Source organism: Canis lupus, chromosome 4, assembly GCF_048164855.1.
Source record: "Canis lupus baileyi chromosome 4, mCanLup2.hap1, whole genome shotgun sequence".
Classification (NCBI taxonomy): Eukaryota; Metazoa; Chordata; class Mammalia; order Carnivora; family Canidae; genus Canis; species Canis lupus.
In genome coordinates, this window is record NC_132841.1 from 21931508 (window position 1) to 21944067 (window position 12560).

Genomic DNA, 12560 nt, shown 5'->3' on the forward strand with positions numbered 1-12560 from the left:
CTCTCTTTGCCCGGGATGGCCCAGAGACAGCAGGAGGGAGTCCACCCTTCTGCAGGCCAAACATCTGATTTTCTTTGGCCCTTTTTCTTCCGTGGCCTCCCTCAGGATTATCTGTAAAACGGGACTTTTTTTTTTTTTTAAGATTTTATTTATTCATGAGAGACACAGAGAGAGGGAGAGAAGCAGAGACACAGGCAGAGGGAGAAGCAGGCTCCCTGCAAGGAGTCTGATATGGGACTCGATCCTGGGATCCCAGGATCACACCCTGGGCCAAAGGCAGGTGCTAAACCGCTGAGCCACCCAGGGATCCCAAAACGGGACTATTAATAATCCCTATCTCCCAGAGTCACTGCAAAGATTAAAGGAGTTACTCTATGTAACGCACTTGGAATAGTGCCTGGCACATAGTAAGTGCTCTGTACATCTTGGGTATTCATACCATGACTGTCTGGAGTCCACCACAGTTCTTAGGGTACCTCTGACGGTCAGGACCCAGACCTCTGACGGTCATGAAGCCCCCTTGACCAGGGCAGAGTTAGAACACCGCCATAAAATCTGTATAGCCCAGCACTGCCATTCGATGTAGGTGTGACTTTGGGAAAGTCATATAACCTCCTTGTGCCTCAGTTTCCCCTGATCTACAAAATAGGGATAATAATAGTACCCACCATAAAGTCAAGCACTTAAACAGTGCCTGGCACATAGTAGATGCTCAAGAAATATGAGCTGTTAAGTATGTGGGCACTAGGCTTTGAATAATTCAATCTCACTTTTTCACTTTTCTCCCCCTCATTCTTCCCTATTCTCCTGCCTTTCACCTTTCCTTAGCAGCCACATCATCCTAGGGCATTGACTTAGGCTTGTGGCCAAGTTCCCTCGCTCCTTTTTTAATTTGAAAGGTTCTAGATCATAAAGCCTCTTTTTCTTCCTTCTGCCTCCCATTCTACAGACTTCTTTCTTCCACCTTTATACAGTGCCCAAGTACATGGACATGCCCGAGCACCACACAGGACATACTCTGTGGGTCTAGCCTCTGAGGAGCAGGGAGGGCAGTGGCACGGATGGAAAGACCTGCGTGTGAATTCTTCCTCCTGCACCTATCACCTGTGTGACCCAGGTGTCAAGCCCTCTGACTTTATTTTCCCCATCTGTACAATGGGATTCCTGTTCCTCATCTCAAGGCTGCTGTGAAGATTGAAAGTCAAGTTCCCATAATACAGTGCCCTTCCTTATTCCCCAAAGCTATGGGTAGAGTCCAGATAGACTGGGTAAGATCTTTCCATGCAGTTTTTTTTTTTAATTGTCTCCAGGGGATCCCTGGGTGGCTCAGCGTTTGGGCACCAGCCTTCGTGTCTCTGCCTCTCTCTCTCTCTCTGTGTGTGTGTGTGTCTCTCATGAATAAATAAATAAAATCTTAAAAATAATAAAATAAAATAAAAATTGCCTCCTTTCACTCTCCTCCTTACCCCAAAGGGGCTCCCAGGAAACCTGAGGGATCTCAATGTCCTATTTTTTTTTTTTAAAGATTTTATTTATTTGACAGAGAGAGCACGCACACAAGCAGGTAGAGCAGAGCAAGAGGGAGAGCAAGAGGGAGAAGCAGGCTCCCAACAAGGGGCTCAATCCCAGGACCCCGGGATCATGACCTGAATCAAAGGCAGAGGCTGAACCAACTGAGCCACCCAGGTGCCCCTAAACGATTAATTTTATTTATTTTTTATTTTATTTTTATTTTATTTTATTTTATTTTTAAACGATTTATTTTAGATCACACCTTCCTCCTGGGTCCACCTGACTGCAGGGCTGGGGTACTTCCCAATGCTGAACTGTGGATCCAGAGCCCTTCGGACAAGCAAGGCACCACTGCTCCTATTTTGCAGGGGAAGCCATTGCACTACCCAGTGGCTGACCCAACACCGCACAGCTGGACGGTGGCAGAAAAGAGGAGGAACTCTCTTCCAGACTTCCTGGGCATTTGCCCTGCTGCCCCCCCCCCAGCCTGCTCTCAAGGTTCTTGGCCTTCTGGGAGCATCTGAGAAACTGCAGGTGTAGTCACCCAGGGCACAGAAGGTGGAGGTGTGGAGGCCGAGAAAAATTAAGGCCATTCCACCTGAAGTTTAGCATTAGCACAAGTACAGCCATCTTAGGCCCCTGGGAATAAGAGCTGAACTTCACAGGAAAAACTGCAGAATGTCCTCAGCAGGGAATCCCATATCGGAAAGACAATAAAGCTCAGAATGCCCTCGGCAGAGAATCCCATATCAGATCTTAAGAAACTCCCCCCACCCTTTCCCCCATATTGGAATGGAAAAAATTCCTCCACCCCTTCTGAAGGTCCCCTAGACCAGCCCATAAAAAACCCAGCTGTAACCCGCTTCGGGATCCAAGCCCCTGCTCTGCTGTGTGGAGTACACTTGGACCCAAGCTCGAGCTTGTAAATAAACCCTTGTGTACTTGCATCGGTGTCGGCTCCTTGGTGGTTTCTCGGATTCGCAATCTTGGGCACAACAGAGGTCCACCCCCTCCTTGCCCTGCAGGGCTCTCTCTGACTGCCCATTCTGGCCAAACTCTTGTCCGGGTGCCTCATCCTCATGGGATTGCTCCCCATCCCAACCTACCTCCATTAGCTGTGACCTGGGGATTCTTCTCCAGAAAGCCCCACTATCCAGGAAACTGATTTGCATCTGAAAAACTGGGAACCAAGAGGTGGCTGGAGGGCAGTGGGATTGTAAAGGTCCTTGAGGGCAGTGGGATTGCAAAGGTCCTTGACCGGAGAAGAGCCTTCGGTGCTGAAGAATGGATGTAAACACCTGCTTGGAGATGGGTCTAGAGGGAGCAGGGGAGGAGGTAGAGAGCGATCTTCTTAGAATCAAGCTTTCTGGGGGGCAGTGAGGGAGGTCAAAGGGGACAATTCCATGATTCGAGGACTGCCTTTCTCTTTGGAGGTTTAACATCTTGGTCACAGTGGGTATGGCTGGAATAGACATGAGCCCCTTCTCTCAGCCGGGTCGGAGGTGTGTTTGGAGATGCCTGAGAGGGTTGGTAGGAGCTGAGGGAGGGTTGGCATGAAGCTACGGAGGGCCCTGTGGCAAACCTCCCCGGTGGTGGGAAAGCCAAGTGCCTCCGATGGGAGTCCCAGTCTCTCTCTCTCTCCTTGGCTGGAAATGGAAAGGCACTTGGGCCTTTGAAGCAAGGAAGGCCGGTGGCAGAGCCATCATTTTCAAAAGGCTCAAATCCACAGGGAAGGGGAAGGGGACTCAGCCTGGTGGCGATAGGGTGGCTGGGAGGCCGAGCCCAGCCCACTGCTGGAGTCATCAGCATCTATTTGGTGGTAATGGGCGTCAGGAGGTGCCCCTCCTCCCCAGCCAGCCTCCGAGGAGCACTTCCTCCAGAATGCTTTCAAATGCTTATTAGTGAGCTCTCCCCAAGGAAGGAGGCCAGAGTTGTTATCTGCATTTATAAATGACAAGGAGGGCTCCGAGGACTGACTCACTTCCCCAGCACAGCCGGGGCAGCACAGTTGTGGAGGAGAGGCTGGCAGGGGGGAGCGCTAAGCAGAAGAGCTCCCTAATGTCAGGGCCCTGTGGGGGCCCCAGAAAGAACCCAGGGGCAGGAGCCAGGAAACCTGCGCATTGGTCTGGGCCCTGCCCCTGGCTCCCTGCTCCTTCTTGGGCAAGTCACTCTGGGTGCCCTTTGCAACAGTCCCTCTGGAACTCCGTGTCCTTCCCCATCCCTAACACAGGAGGGGTTTGGGCCAGAAGAACTTTCTCACTCTGACCTTTTACCTTGTCCTCTGGAGAACCCCAGGGAAGAAGTCTCTTCCTGAGGAGGGGGGCTGGGCGGCACCCCCAAGCAGGTCCAGCTGTCTGGCTGGGGTCCCACATTCCTGGGCTGTGGTGCTGTAGGCTTCTCGATCAAAGTGAGGTTCGGGTGAGGCCCCCCAGGGACAGGAAGGACACATGTTGGGGAAAGGTGTCGAAGCCTCTTGGGAAAGGTGCAGCTTTCTGGAGGCAGCCCCGAGGGCCTCCTGGGGGTCAGGTGGGGACTTTATATACCATTTCCCCAGGGCCCTGGACAACAAGTCTAAGAAACATGGACTCGGCTCAAAAGGCCTGGGTTTGACGGCCAATGGTTCCTCTGACCTTGGCCAGGTTCCTGGCTTACTCCTGCCCCCTCAGTACCCTCCTCTAGAAAAGGTACAAACAGTAGCTAGCTCATGCGATGTTGTGGGGATTAAGTGGACTAAAAAATGGGAAGCACCTGGCATAGTCACAGACACAGGGTAAGCTGCTAGCGTATATTTTGATTTTACTGCTTTCACCTCCTCTGTTCCTCTCCCCACCTTTCTGTTCCTTTTTTGCAGCGCTGGTTACTTTCCTTTCCCTCGAGCTTTGGATCCTTTCACAGAAACCCAGAGCTGCAATCCTCTTGGTTCCGGAAACAGTCACACCCTCCCAGGGGAATCCGTTATTAGGAAATCTTACCCAAACCTAGAGAAGAGGCCAAGGTGGCACGTGCGCGCTCCCAGCGCCGGCGAACAGGCTGGCCCCTGAGAAGGCACCACTGTGGGTTGGTTGGTTCCCATGAATTAAGGGCACAGACTCTGAGAAGTTACAAGCGAACTTGTTCATTTGTGTCCAGCAGGAAAGGACGTTGGCCCCAAAGTGGCTATTTGTTGCTCTGGAAGACGCTCACGGGCGTCGGAGGCAGCAGCAGGCTGAGTCCAGGCACACTGGCTTCAGGTCCCCGAATGTTCTGGGAACCGGCCTCAGCACCCCGCTGGTTCCCTCAGCGATGGATGAGATCGAATAGAACCTTTGACCCCTGTTCATCCTATAGTAAGATGCGTGTTTTTAGCCTCTGAATATTACACGTTGGCACCACCTACTCCCCACCTGCACCCCGGGGACTTGCAGAGGATGACACAGGGTCTCAGCGGTCAAAGCCATGGCCTCAAAGCTCAACGTGCCCAAGTCACGTGAGGGTCGTGTTAAAATGCTACTCTGGGGGATCCCTGGGTGGCTCAGCGATTTAGCGCCTGCCTTCAGCCCAGGGCCTGATCCTGGAGACCCAGGATCAAGTCCCACGTCGGGCTCCCTGCATGGAGCCTGCTTCTCCTTCTGCCCGTGTCTCTGCCTCTCTCTCTCTGTGTCTCTCATGAATAAATAAATAAAATCTTAAAAAAAAAATGGGACTCTGACTCAGAAGTTCTCAGAGGGGGGGACCTAGCATCTGCAGTCCCAGCTCGTCCCCAGGTGCTGTCGATGCTGCCGCCCGAGGACCACACTTTGGATGGCAAGGGCCCCGGCAACCTCTCAGCGTTGTGTGCAGGGCCCCCCCACTCACCATCCCATCGGGTTGGAATAAGATCAGGGGAGAGCCTAATCCACAGCAGGGGGCTCCTGCTGGTGGGATTTCGGGCACAGTGGTAGGCCACTGGGGGTACTGGGGAGCTGCCCATGCTCTCGGCTGTGTGCACGAGCTAGGGGCCACGGTACGACTTGGGGGGAGGACCACGGTGAGGAAGATGTCCTCCTGCTTGTCGGTCCCCTGGTGAGACACAAGCAATCTTGTGAGAAGAAGCCTGAGCAATCTGGAGTATTCGAGGAACAGCGGAAGCGCGTGTGCCCGGAGTGCGGGGGAGGAGTGGGAGGCCCCAAGCTAGAGCCCGGACGCAGGGAAGAAAACATTAGGCTTGAGGACCATGACAAGGACTTGGCTTTCATGCTGAAGTGCCATGGAGAACGCTGCAGAACTTGGCCAGAGGAGTGGCTTAGGATTGAAGAGGATCTTCTGGGGGTGCCTGGGTGGCTGAGACAGTTAAGAGTTTGGCTTGGTTTTGGCTCGGGTTGTGATCTCAGGGTTGTGATCTCAGGTCGGTGAGATCGAGCTGAGCATTGGGCTCTGCACTCATCGAGTCAGCTTGAGATTCTCCCCCTGCCCCTCCCCCTTATGCTCTCTCTCTAAATACATAAATCATAAAAAAAATTAAAATAAAAAAATAGGGATCCCTGGGTGGCGCAGCGGTTTGGCGCCTGCCTTTGGCCCAGGGCGCGATCCTGGAGACCCGGGATCGAATCCCACATCAGGCTCCCGGTGCATGGAGCCTGCTTCTCCCTCGGCCTATGTCTCTGCCTCTCTCTCTCTCTCTGTGACTATCATAAATAAATAAAAATTGAAAAAAAAAATATTTAAAAATAAAATAAAAAAATAAAAGGACCCTCTGGGCGCAATGCAGGAGAGAGAAACACTCTTCAAGGTGGGCTCTGCTTCGAGTCTGGTGTACCAGGGCTCAGGTGGGCCTGGGAACCTCTATTCTAAAATACCCAAGTAATGGACTCTGTGGGGTCCAGAGACCCAGGGCCACCCCTCACACAACTAACTCCAGGGGCTCATTCACATTGTTCTCTAGGTAACTGGTGCCGATCAGCTGGAGCGCATGGTGAGCGACATCCCCGGGGGCAGCGCAGTGCGGCAGCCCCGCAAAGGCCACCCTTGAAGGTGCCCCCACTTCAGGTGCTTCCAGTCTCCAGGAATGAGGGTGCCCGGGTCCCTTGGCTGTAAGAATTTGGGTGTACACACGTGGTGCCTCATGAGCCCAGGCTGGCCCCGAGCCAAGGCCTGGAGGGCCTCATCATCCCCAGTCATTTGGTGTCCTCAGAGGCCTACAGCGGAGCTTGAGAGATCCCCAAACTGTGAAGACAGAGTGAGCCGGGTGGGGGTGTGTGGGGGTGATGGTCAGTGTCCCACCAGCACCCAGATGTGCTCCAGGGCTGTGTGACAAACAGGGAGGCACCCAGTGCCCCCATCCAGGAGAGGTTCTTGGGAGTAAGGGCTGTGCTCACACCAGGCGGGTGTGCCAAATGGGCGTGATGCTGCTCACCCAGGGCTGCTTACCTGCGTCGTCTGCTGTTAACCCCCCTCTGGTATTAGGGAAGGCAGGCAGTGGTGGCGCCCATTCCATAGATGAGGAGAGTAAGGCTGAGGATGAGCAACATGTGAGCTGGCGAAAGCCGTCCTTTCTCCTGTTTGAGCTGGCCTCTCGGTTGTGACCCCAGCTCTGCTCCTTCCAGGCCCCTGCTAACCATCCCTCTCCCCCAACCCCCAATAACCCTGTTTCCGCATCTGCACAGCGGGGCACTGCTAACAGTAAAGGAGAACCTACACCTGCCTGCCCAGTGCTGCTCAACAGCAGGAGCTCAGTGGAACGTTCTTGCTTGGCCCTAAAGCAGCTGGGCTAATGGCCCTTTTCTGAGGAAGGGGTCTGGCCCACCTGGCCCTGAGACACAGGTCCGCAGCCTGGCCTGGCTGCTCCTGGGCCCCGAGTCATGTGCTGTCCCAGGCCTGCACTTCTGACCTGGTATTTCTCAGAGACTGAGAACCAATACCCCTTGTGCGTGGTGAGGGACGGTAACCAGACTTCCTGGGGTGCTCTTTTCACAGTACACGCATGCACTGAATCACTCTCTTATACACTTGAAGAGCTGAAGCTAATATAATGTCATGTCAATTATATCTCAATAATCATTAAAAAAAAAACCCCAACCCTCTGCTCCCACACTGCACACTGTCTACACTGCTAACACTTGGTTATATCCTCGTCTTCTTCAGCGTAAGGGCACCATTCCAAAAAACTCTCGCCCAGGAAGTAATAAAAGTTGTAAATACCTTTATTGTTCATTCTGGGCGCTTTGAGAATCATTTAAAGGAAAAATGGCTCAGCTCTTTAGAAAATACCTTCAAAAGAAAGTGTATAGCTTAAGACTCTTCAAATTCCTTGCCTCAAAATGCCCCCTGGCTGCACCCACCCATCCTAAACCAGAGGATAGGGATCCCCGGGGGGCTCAGCGGTTTAGCACCTGCCTTTGGTCCAGGGTGTGATTCTGGGGTCCTGGGATCGAGTCCCGTGTCGGGCTCCCAGCATGGAGCCTGCTTCTCCCTCTGCCTGTGTCTCTACCCCCCCCCCCCCGTGTCTCTCACGAATGAATAAATATCTTTTTTTTTATTGGAGTTCAATTTGCCAACATATAGCATAACACCCAGTGCTTATCCCATCAAGTGCCCCTGTCAGTGCCCGTCACCCAGTCACCCCCACCCCCCAAATAAATAAAATTCCTTAAAAAAATAAAAATAAACCAGAGGATAACCTTCATCCAGTCTTGGTGAAGGTGTCCATCCTCCACTGCACTGAAAGCCCACGCAACCACACCCTGATATTTAACTACTGTGACTCTGTCCTCCCACAGGGACACGCTATTCGGACTGTCTGGAGGCAGGGCTTCCTTTGCCATGAGGAATCTCGAGTTCTGTCTTAATGGGCCAACGTGGTGCTATTTTGGAGAGCCAGGGTTTGACCAGAAGAAACAGAGTCCTGTGCCTGAGCTTTGGGATGAGGATGGGCAGCCTGCGTCCAGGCTAATCCGCAGGGGCAGTTACAGCAGGGTCCCAGATTCGAGGTTCTTCGGGGTTCTTCTGGTGCAGCCCCTTCACAGACAGGAAACGGCCCGGAGAGGGAAAGGGATTTGTCTAACTCAGCACTAGCTAGGGTTGTTCCAAGATTAAAGGAGTTAAGCTGTGCCACAGGCCTAGGCACCGCCTGGTGCCCACTAAACTGTTCAGTACACAAAGATAACGGAGCGTGTGGCCTAAAACCCAAGACAAACTCGGCTGGCCCTTCGGATGGAGAAAACCAAACTCCGAACTCGAGCAGGCGTCGACCATCCGGAGTGCTGGCCCCACCCGGTGTCTGATTCTGCAGAGCTGGGCTGGGACGGGGAATTTGCACGGCTGACCAGTTCTCTAGGTGCTCCGCGGCTGCTGGTCCAGAGACGTCTGCCTGAGAACCACAGACCCTGAGGAATCCATTGCTAAGGTGTAATTTCTGGCTGCCCTGCAATGGCAGGGTTCTAGGGCCTCGGCACCCACCTGCTAATATTCTGAGTATCACCCCAGAGGGTGCCTTTTGACCTCAAGCTTTCAATAAGAGAGGCAGCCCCTCAGGTGTGACCCCCAGGCTCCTGGAGGTCTGTGTGGAAAGAATGAATCGAGCACCAAGCAGGCAGATGAAACCAATGCGTTCTTTATTGCAGACTGAAGCTAAGGGCTCATTTACACGGTGGGCTCTGATCTGGGGGCTTCTCTTACTGCCCAAGCTTCCCAGACAGGCAAGGGCAAACTCCCCAAGCAGAGTAGAAAACAACTTCCAGAAGCAACCCCTTCAGAGAGCCTCATGTGAGGACCTGGGGAAGCAGGACTGGGTGTGCAGAGGGTAACCAGAGAGCCAGTGTCCCGAGGGCCAGGCAAAGCCAACCCTCATCTGGTGACTTCAGGTCACTCCCTTCGCTGCAAGAGTCCCGCAGACTCTGAAAAGATCTAAGAGACCCAGGGTGTCCTGGGGCTGGTTTAGGGAGAGGGGCCTGGAGTAGCAGGGGGAGGGCTGAGAACCTCCATCCTCTACTCCAAGGATATTCCCTGGGTCAGCCCTAGGCCCTGGCTTCTCAAACGGTAAAGTGCTTCTAGGAATTACCCAGGGATCTTGTTGAAATGCAGGTTCTGATTCTGGAGGTCTAAGGTGGGTCCTGGATTCTGCATTTCTAACAAGTTCCCATGGATGCCAGTGCCACACTTTGAGTTGCAGGGCTCTGGCCATACAGTGCCTTTGTGCAAGAAAAGTGCACCTATTCTTTGACAAGGAGTAACCCCACTCCGGGACACCGGGTGGGTGGGGCCAGGCCAGCCTGGACTGGGCCATGGTTCCCACTTGTCCACAGTTGAGCCCTGCAGCACTGAAGATCCATCCGGACCTCCTTGCCCTGCAAAGCCCTTTCCCAGAGCTTGGTGAACCAGGCCTTATGACACAAGAGAGTAAATACAGCATCTCTTGGGGCACTGAGCAGTGATGGGCCAACCAATGGTCCAACCTGTCGGTCCTTGCCAAGAGACAAGGCGTCTGGGCAGGGGCAGGCTCCAGGGCTGAGGAGGAGAGAAGGAACACAGCATTCTGATAAGGGTCTGGGCTGGGAGAGGCTTAACCCTGGGAGTAGAAGAGTGGCTACTGGTGCATGGATGTAGGGTTGGGTGGCCTGGCCTGTCTCTCATGTCCTGGGGCCTCAGGTGTCTCCCACAGACCAAGACAAAGGTCCAAGCCAGGTGGGTTCTGGGCTCTGAGTCCGCTTGCTCCACAGATGAGAAGGTGGGAGGTGGATACTTGGAGGGATCAAGAAGTCAGGAGTTCTCCAAACCCACAGATATTATCAGAAAGCAAGAACCCTAGGCCCTTTCCTCGTAGGAAACCAGTTGTCCCAGTTTGCCAGGTACTGTCCCAGTGGGAGCACTGAGGTCCTGTGTCCTGGGAAACCCTCAGTCATCCCAGTTGAATGGGGTTGGTTGGTAGCCCCATGGCCTGGCCACATCCCAGACTCCAGATGGAGGGCCCAGAAATGACTAGGTCATCAGGGCTTTGGGTGGAGGCTTGGGAGCTGGCCAGCCACAAATCCAATGGTCCAAAGTGCCCCCAGCTGGACCAATGAGGAGGCAGCCAGGCTGCGGCCAATCACCTGTCCCAGAGCCATAGGCACAGTCGGCTTTGCTTCTCTTGGGCCACCTCTCCCTCGGCTCAAGGGGTGATGCAGGCACACCTGGTCTGTCCTGAGGCACACTCAGAACTCTTTACCCCGCTGATATCTTCATCTTGAGGAAGGACAGAGCCGACCTGATTTGCTCCTCTGGTTTCCTGGCCTGATGGGCCTTGGGCTCCTCTATAAACCTTCTCAGCCCTGGCTAGAGCACAGGGCCACACTCTCTCCATAACTTTCCCACAACTGCTGGTTCAGGCTCCTGCCAATCCAGAGACCCACAGGGCCGAGGATGGGTCCCGGTAGAAGGCCTCATGCGGGTCAATCCTCAGGAAGCAATAAACAGATGGAGGTTGTCTTCTATTCCTCTCAGGCCAGTGGCTGGCTTTCGGCACCAGAAACAAGGCCTCGAACCCCACAGTGGCCCGGAAAGCGCTTGGCAATGGCCATCTGTGAGCTCAGATGGTGCCTGATGGTTTGAAGGTAACTTGAAGGCATGTGTTGCCCAAAAAGCCTCCAAGGAGCTCAAAGGAGGCAAAGCCCCCCCGCCCCCACTGCCCCTTTTCCCAAATAACAAGGCTCGGAGAGGGTGGGGGTCTGCCCAAATGTGAACAGAAACTGTGCGTGCCCAGCATCCGGGCTCTGGCCCCACCTGGCCCCCTCCTCCTGGGCCCCCTACTGCTCTAAGCTATCTATCTCGGACCAGCTGCACCCCCTCCCACCACGTGTGCTCTTTGGCCCACCCGCCCCCAGCCACCCCCCCAGGCTTGGCCTCCCATGGGCCCGTGGGATGCCCTCCCCTCAGGGTGCCAGCTCAGGTGGCCTCTGTCCCTTGCTGGGTGGGCATGAGGAGGGAGGCCTAAGGTGGGGGGGCCCGGGCGCCCTCAGGAGACATGAGCATGTCAAACTTGATGAGTGGCGGAGCGATGACGCGCACCTCAGCGCTCAGGGGGTTGAAGCGGAGGTTGATGCTGCGCAAGGCGGGCATGGCGGCCAGCTTCTCCACGGGCACATCTGTGGGGGAGAGAGGGCAGGTTGGGGGGCCAGCAGGCAGAGAAGGACAGGGAACAGGAAGACGCTGCTACAGCTCTCCACTGCCCACTGCATGTGGGGCTTCGCTGCAGGCACCCAGCCCAGGGTGGGGGGGCCCTGGGGACCACCGCACCACTACAACCACATTCAGGGAAGCATCCCCCCAAATACAGCTAACCATGGGGATTTCCATTTATCCCAGCACGGCCACTCCTGGGTAGAATTGGAATAAGGGAAAACAGGTTCTTGAAGACTTGGGCACAAACATCCCCCACAGCGCTACTCCCAGCAGCCACGTGTCCAGCCACAGGTAAGCGGATAAACTCAGTGTGGTTCTAGCCAAGCAGCAGAGTATTACTCAGCCAGGAAAGGGAATGAAGCCTTGGTACGTGCCCTGGATCCCAAAAACATTATGCTGAATGAAAAAAGCCAGATCCAAAAGTTAACACGGCGTAGGATTCCATTTGTAGGAAACGTACAGAACGGGCTACTCCATGAGGCAGAGGGTAGATGAGGGGTTGCTGGGGGCTGGGGAATGGGAGTGGGGTCTCCCTTGGGGTGAGGAAAGTACTTTGGAACTAGGTAAGGCGATGGCTGCAGAACACTGTGAATGCACTAAATCCCATTGAACTGTACACTTTAAAATGGCTGGTTTTATGTTACATGAGTTTTGCCTCCATTAAAAGAAAGAAAAAAACAGAACAAGGCAGCAGCTGCGTGAGGTCTTGCTAACACTGTACAGCATCTCATACCTAAACTTTAGGACCACTCAGTCTTTGGATCAGGTCCCTCTAGGTCACGGTAACCGCTGTGAGCCTAAAGCAAATTCCTAACCTTCATCATCTTACAGGCTAGATCTACCTCACAGGGTTGCTCAAGGATGGATGGGAGAGTATAGGCACCTGCACAGTACTCCGTGGCCATCGGATACGACGACTGAAGGGAACCGAGGCC

At 54.0% G+C, this 12560-nt stretch overlaps 1 protein-coding gene across 2 annotated transcripts in view; it reads right to left on the reverse strand.

The window, feature by feature from the left end:
• Positions 1–9059: 9059 nt before the first annotated feature.
• The window catches only part of LRRC20 (leucine rich repeat containing 20), an 84825-nt gene continuing 81324 nt past the window's right edge, over positions 9060–12560 (reverse strand). For both annotated transcript variants that reach the window (XM_072823440.1, XM_072823441.1), the window contains one exon: positions 9060–11588. In XM_072823440.1, coding sequence (XP_072679541.1) covers positions 11434–11588 — 155 coding nt within the window. In that variant the 3' untranslated portion in view covers positions 9060–11433. The remainder of the gene's footprint in view (positions 11589–12560) is intronic.